Source organism: Cherax quadricarinatus, chromosome 25 (assembly GCF_038502225.1).
Source record: "Cherax quadricarinatus isolate ZL_2023a chromosome 25, ASM3850222v1, whole genome shotgun sequence".
Taxonomy (NCBI): Eukaryota; Metazoa; Arthropoda; class Malacostraca; order Decapoda; family Parastacidae; genus Cherax; species Cherax quadricarinatus.
Genome location: NC_091316.1, coordinates 14,461,138 through 14,480,967, shown reverse-complemented (window position 1 = coordinate 14,480,967; position 19,830 = coordinate 14,461,138). Strand labels below are relative to the sequence as shown.

General features: G+C 35.7%; 2 protein-coding genes across 7 annotated transcripts in view; both read left to right on the top strand.

Annotated features, from left to right (window-relative positions):
• The window catches only part of LOC128690040 (uncharacterized), a 478,844-nt gene extending 473,421 nt beyond the window's left edge, over positions 1-5,423 (top strand). For all 6 annotated transcript variants that reach the window (XM_053778572.2, XM_053778575.2, XM_053778574.2 and 3 more), the window contains one exon: positions 1,985-5,423. In XM_053778572.2, the coding sequence (XP_053634547.1) occupies positions 1,985-2,746 (762 nt within the window). In that variant the 3' untranslated portion in view covers positions 2,747-5,423. The remainder of the gene's footprint in view (positions 1-1,984) is intronic.
• Positions 5,424-6,183: 760 nt separating this feature from the next.
• The window catches only part of LOC138853198 (uncharacterized), a 182,632-nt gene continuing 168,985 nt past the window's right edge, over positions 6,184-19,830 (top strand). Inside the window, exons 1-2 of the mRNA XM_070088649.1 lie at positions 6,184-7,785; positions 11,278-11,346. Coding sequence (XP_069944750.1) covers positions 11,307-11,346 — 40 coding nt within the window. The 5' untranslated portion in view covers positions 6,184-7,785; positions 11,278-11,306. The remainder of the gene's footprint in view (positions 7,786-11,277; positions 11,347-19,830) is intronic.

The following is a 19,830-nucleotide window of genomic DNA, read 5'->3' as shown; positions in this document are numbered from 1 at the left end:
ATAGTTTTCGAGCGGGTAGCATTTTTATTTAATAAATATATGGAAGAGGGTAAGGTACCTAGGGATTGGGAGAGAGTATGTATAGTTCCTTTGCATAAAGGCAAAGGGGATAAAAGAGAGTGCAAAAATTATAGGGAAATAAATCTGTTGAGTATATCTGGTAAAGTGTATGGTAGTTATTACTGATAGAATTATGAGTAAGACTGAGAGCAGGATAGCAGATGAACAAGGAGGCTTTAGGAAAGGTAGGGGGTGTGTAGACCAAGTGTTTGCAGTGAAACACATAGGTGAACAGTATGTATTTGGATAAGGATAAAGAGGTTTTTGTGACATTTATGGATTTGGAAAAGGGGTATGATAGGGTGGATAGGAGGGCAGTGTGGCAGATGTTGCAAATGTATGGAATAGGAAGGTTATTGAGGGCAGTGAAAAGTTTTTACGAGGATAGTGAGGCTCAGGTTAGAGTATGTAGGCAAGAGGGGGATTATTTCCCAGTAAAAGTAGGCCTTAGACAGGGATATGTGATGTCACCATGGTTGTTCAATATATTTATAGATGGAGTAGTAAGAGAAGTGAATGCTTGGGTGTTGGCAAGAGGTGTGGGGGTTAAAAGATAAAGAAGCTAACACAAAGTGGGAGTTGTCACAGTTGCTCTTTGCTGATGACACTACTTTTGGGAGATTCTGAAGAGAAGTTACAGAGGTTGGCTGATGAGTTTGGTTGGGTATGTAAAAGAAGGAAGTTTAAAGTGAATATAGGAAAGAGTAAGGTGATGAGGATAACAAAATAATTAGGTAATGGAAAATTGGATATCAGATTGTAGGGAGAGAGTATGGGGGAGGCGAATGTGTTCAGATACATGTATATGGGAGTGGACGTGTCAGCAGATAGGTCTATGAAGGATGAGGTGAATCATAGAACTGACAAGGGGAAAAAGGTGAATTGTGCACTGAGGAGTCTGTGGAGACAAAGAACTTAATCCATGAAAGCAAAGAGGGGAATGTAGGAGAGTATAGTTATACCAATGCTCTTGTATGGGTGTGAAGCATGGGTTGTTAATGTTACAACAAAAAGGCTGGAGGCAGTGGAGATGTCATGTCTGAGGGCTGTGTGGGGTGTGAATATAATGCAGAGAATCCGTAGTTTGGAGATTAAGAGTTGTGGGATAACCAAAACTATTATCCAGAGGGCTGAGAAAAGGTTATTGAGAAGGTTTGGACATGTAGAGAGGATGGAATGAAATAGCATGACTTCAAGAGTATACAAATCTGTAGTGGAGGGAAGGCGGGGTAGGGGTCGGCCTAGGAAAGGTTGGAGGGAGGAGGTAAAGGAGGTTTCGTGTGTGAGGGGCTTGGACTTCCAGCAAGCGTGCATGAGCGTGTTAGACAGGAGTGAATGGAGACAAATGGTTTTTAGGACTTGACATGTTGTTGGTGTGTAAGCAAGGTAACATTTATGAAGGGATTCAGGGAAACTGGCAGGTTGGACTAAAGTCCTGGAGATGGGATGTACAGTGTCTGCATTCTGAAGAGGGGTGTTTATGTTGCAGTTTTATAACTGTTGTGTAGGCATGCCTTTGGCAAGACAGTGATGGAGTGAATGATAAAAGTTTTTCTTTTTCGGGCCACCCTGCCTTGGTGGGAAACAGCTGATGTGTTAATAAAAAAAAATTAATAAAAATTTTACAGTACATATGTATTTTTAAATTCCAGTGCCAGGATGCTGACTTTAAAGTTTAACAATTTCCAGCTGACATACTGCATATTAATACTGTGCTTATGTTTTATGTTTTTCTTCAGGGATTTATGCTTATAATAAAAGATGTGTAATTATTTAACCCTCCTTATACAGATGTTGCATTAAAAATAGTTTCTTTTAAAGTCTGGAAATTTTCTCAGTTCTTGGATAGTGTGTTCCTGACATCAGTTTTATATATACAATATTTTTTAGATATAATCAACGTCTTAAAATATTTATTTTCCAGGAGGCAGAAATAATGAGGGAGTACATAAAGCCACCAGCCAACAAGACCTTATTTGATGTAGATACAGATGGTCCCCATCGATCATGCTCTGTTGGAGTATTTCCTACCCAACCAGAGTGTGGGGCTTCACATCCTGGAGTAACGTACCATCATCGTCACTCTGCTCCCCTTGAGACCCGATCCTCACATCATCCAGCAGTGTCTGCATCATCGTCTTCATCGTCACTACCAGGGTGGGGATGTGGGGATGATGGTCGGGGATCTCCAAGAAGAGGGCGAAAAGCAGGAGGTTCAAGTCAAAAAACACCGTTAATGTTGACTCCCTTTTCCTCCTCGTCCAAATATGAACGGGCACCTCACTCCTCCCAACAAGAGGGAGGTCGAAGGGGAAGCCAGCACCAAGGAAGGTTGGGTACTAGCTCTCCATCGCCTTCACGTGACCCAAGTATCTCCTTACCCTACTGCCCATCAACTAACACCCTGGCAGATATTACCATGGTATCAGTGCCGTGTGGACCCTCTACTCACAGTTCCAGCTCTGGTCACCTAGGAGGACCAGGTGGCTTCCAAGGAGCTCACATGGGTAGTTTAGGACTACCAGGGGACCTTCCAATTATGTATGGACAGTCCTCGGATTCACCCTGCAGTCCAACTGCAGATCATGACCTTCCGCCCTTATATAGTGACGTGATGGAAAGTTCCAGCTTGTATACAAGTGCTAGTAGACCCTCGGAACAAAGGACAAAAAGTGGGGAAATATGACCACAAAGTCATTTACTTAGTCTTTCAAACATACTTTACAATATCACTTAAGATGTACTTGTTGTAATGAAAGTTGTTATATCCCTTGGGATGTGATAGTGTGACAAGTGATACAGCGCTGAAGCCAGCAGGTGTCTTGGTGCTCAGTGGTGGTGAGCTGGCATTCAGGCTCACTCGTGTGCATAACCAACTGCCAGCATGCATGTACACTAGGGTGTGCTAGGGCAGGCAGATGCACTCCTGCCTTGTGCATAATTGTGTGTATGTAGGGAGGGCATGGAGATGTGCTAATGGGCTCACCCATGGTAAGACCAATGCACACACAAGGGCAGTTGGGACCAGCTGCTGTAGTGATGAATGAAGGAATCACCAGTGCCTGGGGTCCCAAGGACCAGTGCTATGGTGTTTGGCAGCAGTGTAGCTCTGCCACACACACTGCTGTGCACAGCTTACAGTCACCAGTTATGGCTAACAGTGTATTGTAAGAGTGCTGCAGCATTTCCAGGGCCAAGTCCCATATGTGATAGGCCTTCTCTTTCTCACTGAACAGGTGATGGAGTGTGGTGTGTGGCAGTAACTGTGGGTGTGTGGCTGGGCAACCTGTATATGGTGTGACAGAAAGACCAGACTCAGGGAACACTGCAAAAACCTAGCTTGTTATTCCTAGTTTTAATTGCAAGAATAAAATTGCTTTTATTGTATTGATGTGAAATATTGTTACAATCTAAGGTAAAGTTCCCTGAGACTGGGTGGGGTCAGTCAGACCTTGGAGGTGTGGGAGGATGGTGACAGTGGCAGGTGGAATTTTAGAACTTATTCTTACCTTATGCTGTTCTGGGTAACCACAGAGGTGGGTAGTCAAGCAAAGTGATGCACCTTGCCTCTAATTGCAGCCACTTTATATTTCCATTTAATAACATATTGCACACCCCAAGGCTTGGTTAACTCCTGTGATTGAGTAGTGGGCAACCCTCACTGTTATTCCACTGCCAGGTATATATATATATATATATATATATATATATACTGTATATAGGTTTCGTAAGATTTGCCTGTAATTCATTGTTCTGCCTGTCGGCAGGTGATATTCCTTCCACCCCAGCTGCTAAGCAGTCATTGCATGAGTGTAACGGATCTAAGTGTATAACACGATAAATGACAGCATGTGCAGTCTTTAACCTTAGAACACTGTGATGGATAAAGGTTGACTCTTGCAAGAATAATTGATACAGTGAGCCCAGCCACATCACTCATGGGTAACCCTTCCATACTTCTGACTCTTCTCACAGATTTGAATATTAAGCTGTCCACAGTGCAGTGCCACTGGTTTGGTACAAAGCTACATATGTCAAATGCAGAGGCTCTTGTGCCAAGTATATCAGCAATTGTATTTGATTTGGTGGCACTTATTCATGGAACAGTGACACTCATACATGGTATAGTAACTCTTGTGCATGGTATGGTGGCAGTTGTATATAGTACACTGGTAGTGTTGCTTTGTAAAGTGGCACTTGCATATGAAACAATGGCACTTATGCATGACACTTTACAAGTACTGTGCCATTTGTACAAAGCTTAGTGCCATTTGTGACCGTTGAGATAATACTGTTCCATTTTCAAGTATAATACTTTTGTACAGAGTTGAAGATTTCTTATACTAGGCATGGTGCCATTTGTGCCAAGTATAATGATATATTTAGTAGAAGAGTAATACTTATGCTAGGTTGTGCCACCTATAATACTGATTGTAGCAAGGATGTGGCCTTTTGTCAGGTGCATTATTATCTAATGCCAAGTATGGTGTCATCTGTGTCCAGCATAGTACCTATTGTGTCAAGTTCAGTTCTATGTACCAAGCAGTGTCACTTGTGCTCAGTACAGTCAGTGGTGTCCAGTACAGCGACACTTGTGCGCAATACAGTGACACGTGCTCAGTGTAGTGCTAATTGTTCATAGTACAGTGTACTTGTGCTCAGTACAATGCTAATTGTTCACAGTACAGTGATATGCTCAGCACATCTACTTGTGCTCAATGCAGTGCTAATTGTTTACGGTACAATTACACTTGTCCTCAGGGCCTAGCACAGTGCAACAGATAGCACAGTATCACTTGTGTTAAGTGCAATGCCTAATGTACTTCAAACACTATTTTTTGTGCCCAGCAAAGTGCCACTTGTGCCCAGCATGGTGCCATTTGCACCTGACAGAGCCACTTGTACCTGACAGTGCCACTTAAGCTGGTACAATGCAACCTAACAAACACGTTCCTTGGGTCAGGCGGTGTGGCCCCAAAACAATACACTGTCAATCTTCTTTCAGTCTCCCATTCATTGGTTATGTCACCAAACATTTCCTAGGATTTTGAAAACTCGTACATGTTAATATTGAATAATAAACTTGCATATTTTATTTTACATGCATATTTTCTTTATTACATAGTATGACTGTAGAATACAAATTATGCTGCGATGATGTGTTGCATGTGAAAATTAAATGAATTGCCATACGGTATGATGAAATTTTCTGTACCAAGAGCTAATTAGTAGGAAAGAAATTCTATCCAAAAATAGGTAGCCATTTTTTAAGGCCATGGTCATTTGCCAATTTTTAATTTTGATTCTGGAAATACTTTTAAAGAAAACATTTTTATGTAAATAAAGGGATTGCTACAGTGGCACATTGATTTTCTTTTAAAATTTCTGAGTATTTGATTTAAAGATTTAATGCATTGTGTATATAGAAAAGTAAATGGTGGCAAGGAAAAAGTGTTAGTGGTACTACAAAATGAACGTTGTGTTGGATTTAATGTGTAGCAATGCCTTGTTGACATCCATCAGCTTGGCCATAAATATAAATTGCTTTTACTATTCAAACCATTACCTTTAGTTCTATGCCCACTATTCATATCATGCCAAACCTAACCAGGGTTCTTGTTCTCCACTGCCAGTTATATTGAACACTATTAGTAAGAATCGTGTGGGAAATTAATTGCACGATAAATGGGGCCAAGCCACCAATAGTCACTCAGACTGTACGTATTAGCAGATGAAAAAAATGGTTATGCAGTGAGATAAAATTGGTATTCTTTTAATGGGTAAGGCACATGTTCATGTTTCTAACTTGAGAGGTAAAAATAGCATATTGGAATGCTAAAAAATTGAGTATTAAAATGGCCAAACTATTCAAAGACATTCCAACATCATCACTAATACTAATAATTCGTCACTGTATAATACAGCAAATAAAAATTTTGAAAAGAATTAGCCACTAACACATTAAAGTTGGAGAAAAACAACGGTTTAAGTATTGGTTTTGGTAAGTCTTCTGCATACTTCTGAAAATATTGTTCAAAGATTCTAAAAGATAAAGATATCAGTGGGTCATGAATGCACTATCCACAACTCTTTGCTCTGTGCATAACAAATTTGTGTATTTCCCCTAGTGTTCACTAAGGATATTTTGTATGATAAATGAAAAAGAAAATTTCTGAATACTGTATATTGTACAGCATGACATTGTTGATAAATTGCTGAAAAGAAATGTTAATAGTTTATTGCACATTTACAATCAGTGTTCTGCATAAAGCCTCTAGTTCTGGTAAATGGATAATAAAAATTTAAAATGTAAAATCGTGACTAATATGATAGTTTGTGTACACATTTATTTTTTAGTATTTTAATACTTGAAATGGTTGATGTCATTTTGGATATTCCTCAACAGGCCTTATCTCTTCTTACCAGTAACATTTCCATTGCTTTTTTTTTTCTTTATTTTTTTTTTCTTTTCTTTTTTCTTTTGCAAATACATTGGTATTTCATATACAGAACAGTTTTGTGAAATTTAGTATGCAGTAACAGTAGTGAAGTTTGAGCTGTGTTTTTTCACATGTTTATTTTTTTTATTTCCTTTAACGGTACATTTATAATAACCACTTCCATTTGATATACAACTGTGGCCTCTCGGGTTAATTTTTTCTCTCCTGTTAAATTAGTCTGATACAGGAGTCTTTGTGCTCTGTGCCTTGTTAATTTAGCATTCGAGGGTTTACTGGCTCATATATGGCAAAAGAGATTTTATTGATCATTTAATGCTATATCTAGGCTTTGTTTATTAATCTTATCACCCAAACTAACTTAATATTCCTTGTTCCTTTTACTTAATTCTTCTTGGGTTTCTACATATGTTTGGAGCTCATTGTCACGTTACTGTTATTGTTAATAAGTACAGCAAAGCCTTGGTTTGAATGCACGTAACTCTTGTCAGAGTAAACTTTATAGTTGCATATATCCGATCATAAAATATTAGCGGTACGAAGCTATGCTAACATCCAGTTTTAAGGAGGAAGGATCTTTTTATGTACAGTGGTTATTAGGTATACAGTATATTTAAAAATTTAAGACTAAAAGTCTCAAAAAGTGATGTTTATTGTATGCATTTATTGTGTACATTCCCAGATGCCAGAAAATATTTTCTTAGTGTTTAATTTTTATGAAAATTAAAAAAATGCTTCTGTAATGCATGCTCAAATTTACTATTTGAACCTTATTTCTGTTTTCCATAGGCTGTGAAACTTTTTTGTGCAAATAAGGTTTCTTAAATTATGCCTTTGAGATTTGGAGGTTAAAATTCTGAGAAGCTCAAAGGAAAATTATACTGAATGCAGAAACAAATTCCATCATACTCTGTAGAGAGTACATAAACTATCCAGGAAAGGAAATGTCCTATAAGAAAAGTTATAATTGAGACAAAAATCAGTGATATCTTTTGTTCAAAATATAAATTACAGTATTTATAGTGATTTGATAAGGAAAAAATAATTACTCTTAAAGACTGCCTTTAAGCAGTACCACACTGAGGAAAGGAAGTCAGTATATTTTTAATTTGTAAAAGAATTGCAAAATTTAGCTACAAAATGTTGTCCAATCCTGCAAGAGAGAATTCCACAACCAAGGCCTTGTATGAAGGAAATGATTGGCAAGTGAAGGTAGCAGTCACTGATGCTGAGCTAGATAAGACGCTGCAAAGCCCAGCTGAATTTGGTAAGTGTTATCGTGCAGAGTTTCGTACTAATGGGACTTCTGGAGGATTTATTGAATGTCGGTAACATGACAAACATTACACTGCAGAAAATGCACAAGGAAAAATCTTCTGAATAATTGTGTGTGTTTAACCTGTTGATATTTACCTATTTGTAGCTCTAGAACTATGATCATGGTGTCCCATCTAAAGTATTTAATCTGTCTTCTGATTTTTTTGCACTATCCAGTAGTGGTAGCACTTGTGACCTTTTGTAACCAGTTTCATTGTTTTACCGCTGAAAAACAATTTTCCAGGATCATTTTGGCACCTTTTTTTCCTATTTACACATTTGGCCCTCCCTGTTGGTAGCACATTGTGTATTCTTTTGTTTAGTAGTACCGTATTAATTTTGTATCTATTTTATTACGTGGTTATTGTCTCATCTTTTTACCCTGAGGGCAGGTTCTTTCACATTGATCATGCATCATGATCAATGCCATGAACTGCACTGCCTAGGACTTAACTCGCCAGAATGGCGGTAGTCTGCAATGATAAAATAAGTACTCCCTCTCCTTTCTCTTTCTCTCCTCCTTTTTTCTTTCTTTCCTTCTTTCTTTCCTTCTTTCTTTCCTTCTTTCTTTCCTTCTTTCTTTCCTTCCTTCTTTCCTTCCTTCTTTCTTTCCTTCCTTCTTTCCTTCCTTCCTTCTTTCCTTCCTTCTTTCCTTTCTTTTCTTCCCTTTCCTTCTTTCTTTCCTTCTTTCTTTCCTTCTTTCTTTCCTTTCTTTCCTTCTTTCTTTCCTTCTTTCCTTCCTTTCCTTTCTTTCCTTCTTTCTTTCCTTCCTTCTTTTTCTTTCCTTCTTTTTCCTTTTCTTTCCTTTTTTCTTTCCTTTTTTCTTTCCTTTTTTCTTTCCTTTTTTCTTTCCTTTTTTCTTTCCTTTTTTCTTTCCTTTTTTCTTTCCTTTTTTCTTTCCTTCTTTCTTTCCTTTCTTTCCTTCTTTCTTTCATTCCTTCTTTCTTTTTCCTTTCTTTCCTTCCTTCTTTCTTTCCTTCCTTATTTCTTTCCTTCTTTCTTTCCTTCCTTCTTTCCTTCCTTCCTTCTTTCCTTCCTTCTTTCCTTTCTTTCATTCCTTTTCTTTCTTTCCTTCTCTTTCCTTCTTTCTTTCCTTCTCTTTCCTTCTTTCTTTCCTTCCTTCTTTCCTTCCTTCTTTCCTTTCTTCTTTCTTTCTTTCCTTTCCTTCTTTCTTTCTTTCCTTTCCTTCCTTTCTTTCCTTCTTTCCTTCCTTTCCTTTCTTTCCTTCTTTCTTTCCTTCTTTCTTTCCTTCTTTCTTTCTTTCCTTTTCTTTCCTTCTTTCTTTCCTTCTTTCTTCTTTCTTTCCTTCTTTCTTTCCTTCTTTCCTTCCTTCTTTCCTTCCTTCTTTCCTTCCTTCTTTCTTTCCTTCTTTCTTTCCTTTTTTCTTCCCTTCCTTCTTTCCTTCCTTCTTTCCTTCCTTCTTTCCTTCCTTCTTTCCTTCCTTCTTTCCTTCCTTCTTTCCTTCCTTCTTTCTTTCCTTCTTTCCTTCCTTCTTTCTTTCCTTCTTTCCTTCCTTCTTTCTTTCCTTCTTTTTTCCTCTTTCTTCCCTACCTTTTTTTCCTTCTTTTTTCCTTTTCTTTCCTTCTTTCTTTCCTTCTTTCTTTCCTTCCTTCTTTCCTACCTTCCTTCCTTCCTTCTTTCCTTCCTTCCTTCTTTCCTTCCTTCTTTCCTTCCTTCTTTCCTTCCTTTCTTCTTTCCTTCCTTCTTTCTTTCCTTCCTTCTTTCTTTCCTTCCTTCTTTCTTTTCTTCCCTCTTTTCTTCCTTCTTTCCTTCCTTCTTTCCTTCCTTCTTTCCTTTCTTCTTTCTTTCCTTCTTTTTCCTTTTCTTCTTTCTTTCCTTCCTTTCCTTCTTTCATTCCTTCCTTCTTTCCTTCCTTCTTTCCTTCTTTCTTTCCTTCTTTCTTTCCTTCTTTCCTTTCTTTCCTTCTTTCTTTCCTTCTTTCTTTCCTTCTTTCTTTCCTTCTTTCTTTCCTTCTTTCTTTCCTTCCTTTCTTTCCTTCCTTTCTTTCCTTCTTTCCTTTCCTTCCTTCTTTCCTTCCTTCTTTCCTTCCTTCCTTCTTTCCTTCTTTCTTTCCTTCTTTCTTTCCTTCTTTCTTTCCTTCTTTCTTTCCTTCTTTCTTTCCTTCTTTCTTCTTTCTTTCCTTCCTTCCTTCTTTCTTTCCTTCCTTCTTTTTCCTTCTTTCTTTCCTTCTTTCTTTCCTTCTTTCTTTCCTTCTTTCCTTCCTTCTTTCCTTCCTTTTTCTTTTTCGAAGTAAAATAGAAAGTAACCCCCTTTCCCTTCCCATCCTCATCACTCCCCTATCAGTTGTCCTGTAATGCATTGCTCCTTTGTAGGCTAGTGGCATGTTGCTTCCTGGTCTGCTCTTGCATTTGTTGCCCAATATTGCAGTTGTTTGCTTAATTCTTGGTCTGTTTTGAGGATAGACTTTCATAAGTAGTGTGTTGTTAGATGAGCCATGCCAAGATTACTGGTAGTCTGCAGTGAAAGGTATATTTGGCTAGGGACCAAGCAAACATCTGAGGGTTTCAGCTAACTTTCAGAGAGCCTGGAAGTAGTCACAGGACCAGAAGGGTGACTGCCTAGTTGTAGTTACAGAAGCAAAGCTAAACTATTTGTGTGCTATCTTCATAACATTACTTAAGCCATTGTAATTTTTTAAAGCTTCTAGTGGCAGTAGTACTTAATTTCTCTCATAAATCATGCCATTGATATGTACAGTGATCGATTAATGGAATGATTTATTAGAGAAGGTAACAGCCAATTACAACTTTACAGTAGATTAAATAATGAAGACTGGATAGTACAAGTTCAGCTTTACACAAGTAGAGCTGAACTTGTAGCTACAGTTACAGATGCCCTTTTAACCCTGTGGATTCTTTCATACCTTTCTGATAGTTGTATGCATTTCTATATTAACCTTTGGATGTTAGTACTGTATCTTGAGTGCCTTTCCTTGTTGGGTGCCATTGTGGATGGAGGGGATGGAGAGCTGAAATTGTTAGATCATTGTTGATGAATCTGTTTTTGATGAATTTTCAGACTTGTGGGTCTTCTATTTCTGGAAGTTTTGCAAATGATCCTCTTCCTGCTGTATATCAAAGTGTTCCTCTTGTGTTTTACTCAGCTTCCACTTTTTGCAGAAAACATTCTAGCCACTAGACTTCTGTTAGTTTTAAAACTGGAAACCTGGACAAAAATCTTCTTGGTTCATCGAGAGATGTAATTCACTCATGCTACAGTAAACTCTTGAACTATTTCACTTAATTGGCTCTAATATCTCCTTTCACAAACTGTATGGAAACATAAGCCTTTGTACCCATTCAATGACCAGGTAAAAACTGATGCCCCTATGAACATTAAGTGTCGATAATGTGCCTGTTAAGGTTTGCTGCCATGCTCAACTTGTGATGTACTGTCCTACTTCCATGTATGCACTCACTAGCAACCCTTTGAAGAGTGTGTGGAGGACCTATGCAGTCAGCTTTAGCTCTAAGACTCTACTATTGTGAAAGTAAGTACATAATTTGTATGTCCCTTCTCCCATCCTGCTCTGTCCCTTGAGGTATGAAAAATATTCCAGTGAGTTGCTACAGTTTTCCTTTCCCTGAGCTTCCTTACACTGTTGGTTTCCTAGTAGCCCCAGTTAATCAGAACTGCAATTCAACTCTTCTACCTTAAGTGTAGGCACTTTGGCCATCCTTTTTTTTTTTTTTTTTTTTTTAAGTTCAGTAAGTCCCTTGCTGAGTGCCCTTTCTGAAGTGCCCTGTAAATTAATGTTAGCTGTCTGGTTTATGTGCTGGTCCACTTGTATATTTGCTGACGAAACTCAATTCATGGGTCTAAATACACAGTGGATTGTGGATTATGGCCTAGCTTGAAAGGTGAGTTTGGTTGTTGAACAGGTGAGGGTGGCATTTGGCCTGCTGGCAGTCTGCAGTGGGGTAGCATATTTGGTTAGGGCTAAAAGAGTATTAGAGGGTGAACTCTGTTTTGGTCCTGTGGTTACCACTAATCCTTCTGATTACTTGCATATGTAGTACTGTAACCCTCTCTTAGCCCTAGGGTTCCTAGTGTCTTTTGTTGCCATCATATGTTGGGCTTGATGGGTGAGAGTCGGAGAACTGAAGTTTTTATATCAATATATATACTAATACAACTACAGTACTAACTTATCCAAGTGCAATATCTCGTTCACAATGTCCATACTAGCTGCCCTTCTCTCAGAAAGCCTTAACTGAAATTGGCTTCTCTCTTTGGCACATTATCCCACCCTTCACACTTCTTTTCCCTGACACCAGCACCCCTTTGCCTTGTGATGCATGACCTTTTCAGGTTTAGTGAGATTTTTTTTTTTGTAAATGCTGTACAGCCTAATGAAATGCCCAGACACCAGTGACAAACTTAATGCTCAACAGGTCAAAACTCCTCTCAACCACCTGTTTAGCAGGTTACTTCTTTACTTGGAAAGAACTCTTTGCCAACCCCCCACATAATGTTTTAATTACTAGCAGTTTGGTTATCTATTAAAATATACAAGGTTACCTTTGGAGTACTCCAGTTGTACTGACACTACTCAGTGACCCCCCTCCTGTAGATGGTCCAAACCTCATTTCCTAAATTGTTTGGGAGATTGTACCTCATATTTCTATTTATGCCCTATGTATCCTAAGAATGCAACACTTGCCACTGCTTACAGGAGAAAGATTGGATATTGTATGGCTAAGCCATAATCTATCTTTGCCAAACTGGCCATGTGCCAACCAGTTTCAGCTATGTTACCTACTGAATTCCAACTCCTGTACCCTTCAGAGGGATGGAGGGATGCCTTGATTCTATTGAAGTATTATTTTTTTTATCCCAGGAATTGCAACTACCCTGTCATTCCTCAAATCAGTTGTGATTACCTTGCATCTTCTCCACCCAACTATCCCAGTAATGTGCCTTGTTTATCTTGGCCACTTCTTTCCCATACCTAAGAAGTTGATTATTTTATAGCTTTTGACATAGAGCAAAATTTGGATTCTGTATTATGGACTGCACCCTGTGGGATCTTCCCTTATCTCTTTCCCCTATACATTATTGATTAATGTCAGTTTGGATTATGTATACTGTAGTATGACTAATGCTCTTTTGTGATTAGCTTTTTTGGTATGTAGGATTTTTGTTTGCATTTTTTATGATAAATGTATTTTTTTTCTTTTAACTATTTGTTGTGCAAGTTCAGTGCTTCTGTTTGATGTTTTCTGTATATTTTTACAGTATATGACCTAAACATATTTGACACAGTACCATGAATAGAATAAAAATCAACTCATTATATACAGTATCCTTCTATACTGTTTATGCAGTGTTGAATGACTCAAGTGGGTTTAGTGCATTTTTGGTGAGCATAATTATACACTTTGTGCATAATTTGAGGTATTCTTTCCTTGGAAACACCTACCTCCTCTTCAGTTTTGAATACCTTTCCACTGCCTCACTCTTCTGCTTCTCAGTCCTCTACTTCAGCCCACACCACTTAGTCATCTCATGCCAGCATGCCTCTACAAGAATTGTAAAATTTTGTTGACATTGCACATACATGCACTTTGTCATGTGTATCAAATTGCTTGTGTAAGTTATTTCCAACTTCAGCCCTCAATACACTTAAACTGACTGTCGCTTTCAGAGAAAACCTCACCTCTAATGCAAATGATCTGACTTCCTAATCAATTTATTGCATAGTTTTATTTCCTTGTTTTGCACGTGGATTTTCCCTTCCAGCTACTACTTAATATTAATATCTTTCCACCATGTAGTGATGAACAACCCATACATGTCTAGTTTTTTTTTTTTTTATTATTATTATTATTATTATTATTATTATTATAAATGCAAGTATAATAATTTCAGCTATTTCTCCCAAAATGCAATGGTGGTCTTAGAATACACTTTGGAATTTTTCTGCTCAGTTACCACCACCACTTCACCTACTTTAGACAATGTTCATGATCTTTCTAGACCTACCTCATTACTACCTCATGGAATTTGGTAGACTATTTCTCTAAATTGCTTTTTCTGACACGTCCTTTAAGGGGCATGCCAGTTGCTTGTCTTAGCAGACTGAATTTAGTAAAAAAAAAAAATTTACACATTTTTTTCTGGAGGACCAATAGACAAATTCTTCATCTTTGTCCGAAGTCTTGCATAAAATTGACTGAGGACCAGGTATCTTCCCTTTAATCAACAACTATTCTTTTTTCAGGAATAAAGGTCACTTATTGATAGGGATTACATTTGTCTAGGAGCTTGTTGGTCATCCCTAGTCAAAACTCGATATCCAAAATCCTCTTCAAGGGTGGAAGGAGTGGGGAAAGGGGTTAAGAGGGTCTTCATGCTGGTTAAGGAATTGGAGTCGCCCTTCTTCCTCCAATCAAAAACCTGGTTACTTCCCGTTTTCCAGGTTTTGTATGACCCTTATGGATTTAGCGCTTCCTGATCTACATATATAATAAACTAATATGCTGAATCTTCCCATGAGTGTTGCCTTACCATGGTGGCAGGGCTTCAGCGACCTTAGTGCCTGACTAAGAAAGTAGCAACCAGTGTTTTGACTTGAATAGCAGGGAGAATTCCTGTTTCATAAAGATTTGCTGCGACTTATAGCCTCTGACTTGGAACAAATTATAAAGAGGGGTTAGGGCTGTGACTAATTTATTTAGAATTATGGAGATTAAAATGTGATTCTATCTAATATGACAATAAATTATCCATGATAGAATCAAATTGCTATTGATAGCAAATTATGATAGCTGGAAACTGGTAATGATGGCAGCAAGTGAATAATGACAGCAACTTTTTTTTTTGTTAAATGCACTGAGTAACCAAATGGTTTCAGGGCTTTGTAAATCATACAGAATCTAATGCAATATATTGTACTAATATTAACTCGTTTCAAGATCACAGAGACATCCATTGTCTCCAATATTTTGTGGGTTTAGCACTTTCATGAATATAATACATTATTTTGTTTGCCTCTGTGGTCTTCATTATCCTATGACCTATATAGAATTATCATTGACCTTAGTAAAACTAACACATTCCAGCATCACCCCTCTTTTATTACAACCCTTCAATCTTTGCTTCCAGACATTTACAGTAGGTGTCATAAATATGCACTCGCACAAACAAAACTCATAGAAAACTAGACTGCTCACCTGAACTTATTGTTTTAAAAGAAACACTAGATTTAGTGCTTCTTTTTAATTATAATAATAAAAAAACACACAAATTTGTATGTGTTCCTTAACTAATCTAGTATTTTGTAGGATTACCCTTCCTCTTGATGCATGCCTTAAATCTCCAAAGTAATGATAAGGCTAACTTACAGAGGATAGAAAAGTAAATACCCTCCCACACCTGCTTAATGGCACTTGGAATTTGGGGTTCGAGGACATATCCATGCCACGAAGCTTATACTTAAATTTTCAAATGTGCTGTATTGGATTTCAATCCAGTGAGTTTCCAGGTCTGTCAAAGTATGGAAAAATCACAATAATTTAGTCAATTCTTTGTCTTTGGCAGTATGGCAAAGGGGCACTCTTCCATACAAAAGTTTCCCTGTCAATTATGAAGTCTTGGACAAAGTCTGCTAAAAGCATATTTATGGACATGCATATTTATGATGCCTACTGTATGTTTCCCTTTGTCTCACTATTCCTATTTGCCCTGTTAATTATTTTTCCTCCTACCTTGAAGTGAGCTGAGTCTGCCCACTTCCTTCACCCAAAGTTTCTCATCTCCTTGGATACACACTTCAGCATTTTCAGTCGATCACATTACTGTAGTTTACTCTTTCCTTTCCAAGAGAGGTGCCTTGACTCCAGTGAGGGGTCTCTTGCTCCAAGGACTTGGACATAGCCTCCCATTCCGTGGATCAAACCTGATTGCCTCTTATTCTTACAGATGCTGTACGACTCCTGTGGGTTAAGCACTATCATGAATGTGAAAATGTAGTGCATATTGATATCTCCAAATCTCCTGGAATACATGGCAGGTTTTCATGATGTTATCTAGGGGCACTTGCTGGAGACAACACTAGGTACTTCTTCCTTCCATGTCAACCACATCATTTGTTTCTGCTGTTAAAGTGAGTTATGAGTGATACAGAGCCTTAATTCATCACAAGTCATTGTCTTTTCCACTCAGTGCTGGCTCTCTTGTCTTTAATTGCAGAGAGCGAGAGAGAGAGCGTGCGCCCCCCCCTTTTTTTTTTTTTTTTGCCAAGCCCCCCTTGTGGCTTAGCGCTTCTTTTTGATTATAATAATAATTTGCCAAGCCCCAGTATTTCTAGTATTTAAGGCAGTGAACTTGCAGACACTTCTACACATTCCACAACTTGGGACCTTGCTCCTTTTCTCACTGTTTTTCAATACTCTTTTGTCCCAGTGCTTTAGATTGTTGGTAGTACAGTTGATCAGAGTTAGTGATGAAACTATTTTTAGTCAAACCATAAATGTTTGATTGGAATACTACTGTTGGCTGTGAAAAGTGATAAGAGTTCAGCCATATAATACGCTAGTCACACATGATCATCTTGTGAAGTGATGCCCTTTGCTTTGGTGAAATTTGTTAATCTTGCTGCTGTTAAACCTCTCTTGGATGTCTTGTTTATCAGTGAGAAAGTAGAATTCACTTTTGACATAATTCAGTACCCTGTTGTCCTCTTATGACCTTAAGTGGTTTAGCACTTAGTTTTGATTATAATAATATCGTCCTCCTCCTCTCAAGGTAAGTTACCTGATTGTAATGAGGGCTCCTAATCCTTTGATCAAACATGATTGCTTCCCATTCCCCAAGGCACTGTATGACTACAGGTTTATCTCTCCCTTGTGAATAATGATGATGCCCTCTCAGAAAGTCTCACCGTCTTTGCATATACAGTACTCTATCACCTCTTAACTGAAATTGACATATTAACTTTAATACACCTATGCTGTGTAACATTGTGTCCAGAATGAGTTTAGCATTTTTTGTGACTGATATTGTAATATTTCTCCCTGCCTCTTGTGTTGTCCTCCTGCCTTGAGGTGCCTATGGTTCATGTGTGGCCTTTCCCAAAGTTTCATGTTTCTATTATGGTTTAGAGCTCTCACCTGTGACATCAGTGAGCACTTTCCACAGTATAGTTACCCCCCCTCATCCCCACGCTTCCATCATTTATCATTACGTACCATGTTTGCCTTTGTTGTAGAATCAGACACTGCATTACAAGGGATCTAGAGCTTTGATTTCGCGCAATCTCTCGCCTCTTCACACTCACTGCTGGCTGTATCATATTTTCACTAAACACAAGGACTTTTGCAGGGTTCTTGGCATTTCCAGGGTTCAGGGCAGTGAATTTGCACTCATTTTAAATGAGTTGTATTGATGCTGGTGAAGAGCTCTTGATTCAAGGATTTGGAGCTGCCATCCCCTTCATTGGCTGAAACTAATTACCTCACTTTCTAAGTGTTACATGACCTCTATGGGTTTAGCACTTCTCCCAATGATTGTAGCATCTGTTCCATTTTAGTGTAGAAAATGGGATGTTCCATACTAGTTTGGTCTCAGCAGTGGAATCTGGAGGTAACAGATTGGTGCATCTTCAAAGCCTATGCACAAGTCACTGTGTACCCCTTATGATTTCAGTAATATACAGGGGCTTCCGTGGAACAATTTTGTGGATGTCATACTGGGTATTGTGAAGGCCAGCATTTTCCAGGTAGTGACTTTAATTTTTGCATTCAAACTCTTTTAAACATCCTACATTTTACTTCCCCACCATGCAGAGAATATTCTGAAAATGGTCTTGGAAACCCTCAGCCTTAGCTAAGAGCTGGGGATGCTAAAACCATTCCAAGACTGTTTTGAAAATCTGGCCTTGCCTAAGGGCTTAGACAAGAAAACAATACTGTATTTTCTGCATCCAAGCTAACATGGCAATCTTACATTTGTCTTCTGCACAGCCACTCGGATTGCTACATGCCTGCATTGTAAGTACAAGCTGATTGTGAAGAACACTCCTGATTGTTAATAACTACCTAAAACTTGGACTTAAAAAAAAATTAATCGATGCTGGGTGACCCAAAGAACAGAAGATTTTTCGTGAATATAACGAGAATTTGTGAATATAATAAAATTATAAGAAAATCTGCCTTTTTGTTACCATCTTGAACAGGGCACTTTTTAGACATTCCTTGGTGATTTTTTTTATCAAATGTTTTCTTAAATATAAACATCTAGTTTATAAAGAATTTTCTGAAAATTTAAAAAAAAATTTTAATTGGTGATTAAAATGTCTAAATTTTTTTTTCAAAATTACCGATTCATTTGACTCCTTAATGCTCTTAACAATTCTATATATATATATATATATATATATATATATATATATATATATATATATATATATATATATATATATATATATATATATATATATATATCTAGATATATATTATATATATATATATATATATATATATATATATATATATATATAGATATATATTATATATATATATATATATATATATATATATATATATATATATATATATATATATCTAGATATATATATATATATATATATATAATATATATCTAGATATATATATATATATATTATATCTAGATATAATATATATATATATATATATATATATATATATATATATATTATATCTAGATATAATATATATATATATATATATATATATATAGATATATATATATTATATCTAGATATATATATTATATCTATATATATATATTATATCTAGATATATATATATATATATATATATATATATATATATATATATAGATATATCTAGATATATATATATTATATCTAGATATATATATATCTAGATATATATATATATCTAGATATATATATATATCTAGATATATATATATATCTAGATATATATATATATCTAGATATATATATATATATATCTAGATATATATATATATATATATATCTAGATATATATATATATATCTAGATATATATATATATCTAGATATATATATCTAGATATATATATATATCTAGATATATATATATATATATCTAGATATATATATATATATCTAGATATATATATATATATCTAGATATATATATATATCTAGATATATATATATATCTAGATATATATATATATCTAGATATATATATATATATATTATATCTAGATATATATATATATCTAGATATATATATATATATATCTAGATATATATATATATCTAGATATATATATATATCTAGATATATATATATATATCTAGATATATATATATATATCTAGATATAATATATATCTAGATATAATATATATCTAGATATAATATATATCTAGATATATATTATATCTAGATATATATTATATCTAGATATATATTATATCTAGATATATATTATATCTAGATATATATATTATATCTACATATATATATTATATCTAGATATATATATTATATCTAGATATATATATTATATCTAGATATATATATTATATCTAGATATATATATTATATCTAGATATATATATTATATCTAGATATATATATTATATCTAGATATATATATTATATCTAGATATATATATATATATATATATATATATATCTAGATATATATATATATCTAGATATAATATATATATCTAGATATAATATATATCTAGATATTATATATATCTAGATATAATATATATATATAGATATAATATATATATATCTAGATATAATATATATATATCTAGATATAATATATATATCTAGATATAATATATATATCTAGATATAATATATATATCTAGATATATATATATCTAGATATAATATATATATCTAGATATATATATATATATATTAGATATATATATATCTAGATATATATATATATCTAGATATATATATATATCTAGATATATATATATATATCTAGATATATATATAT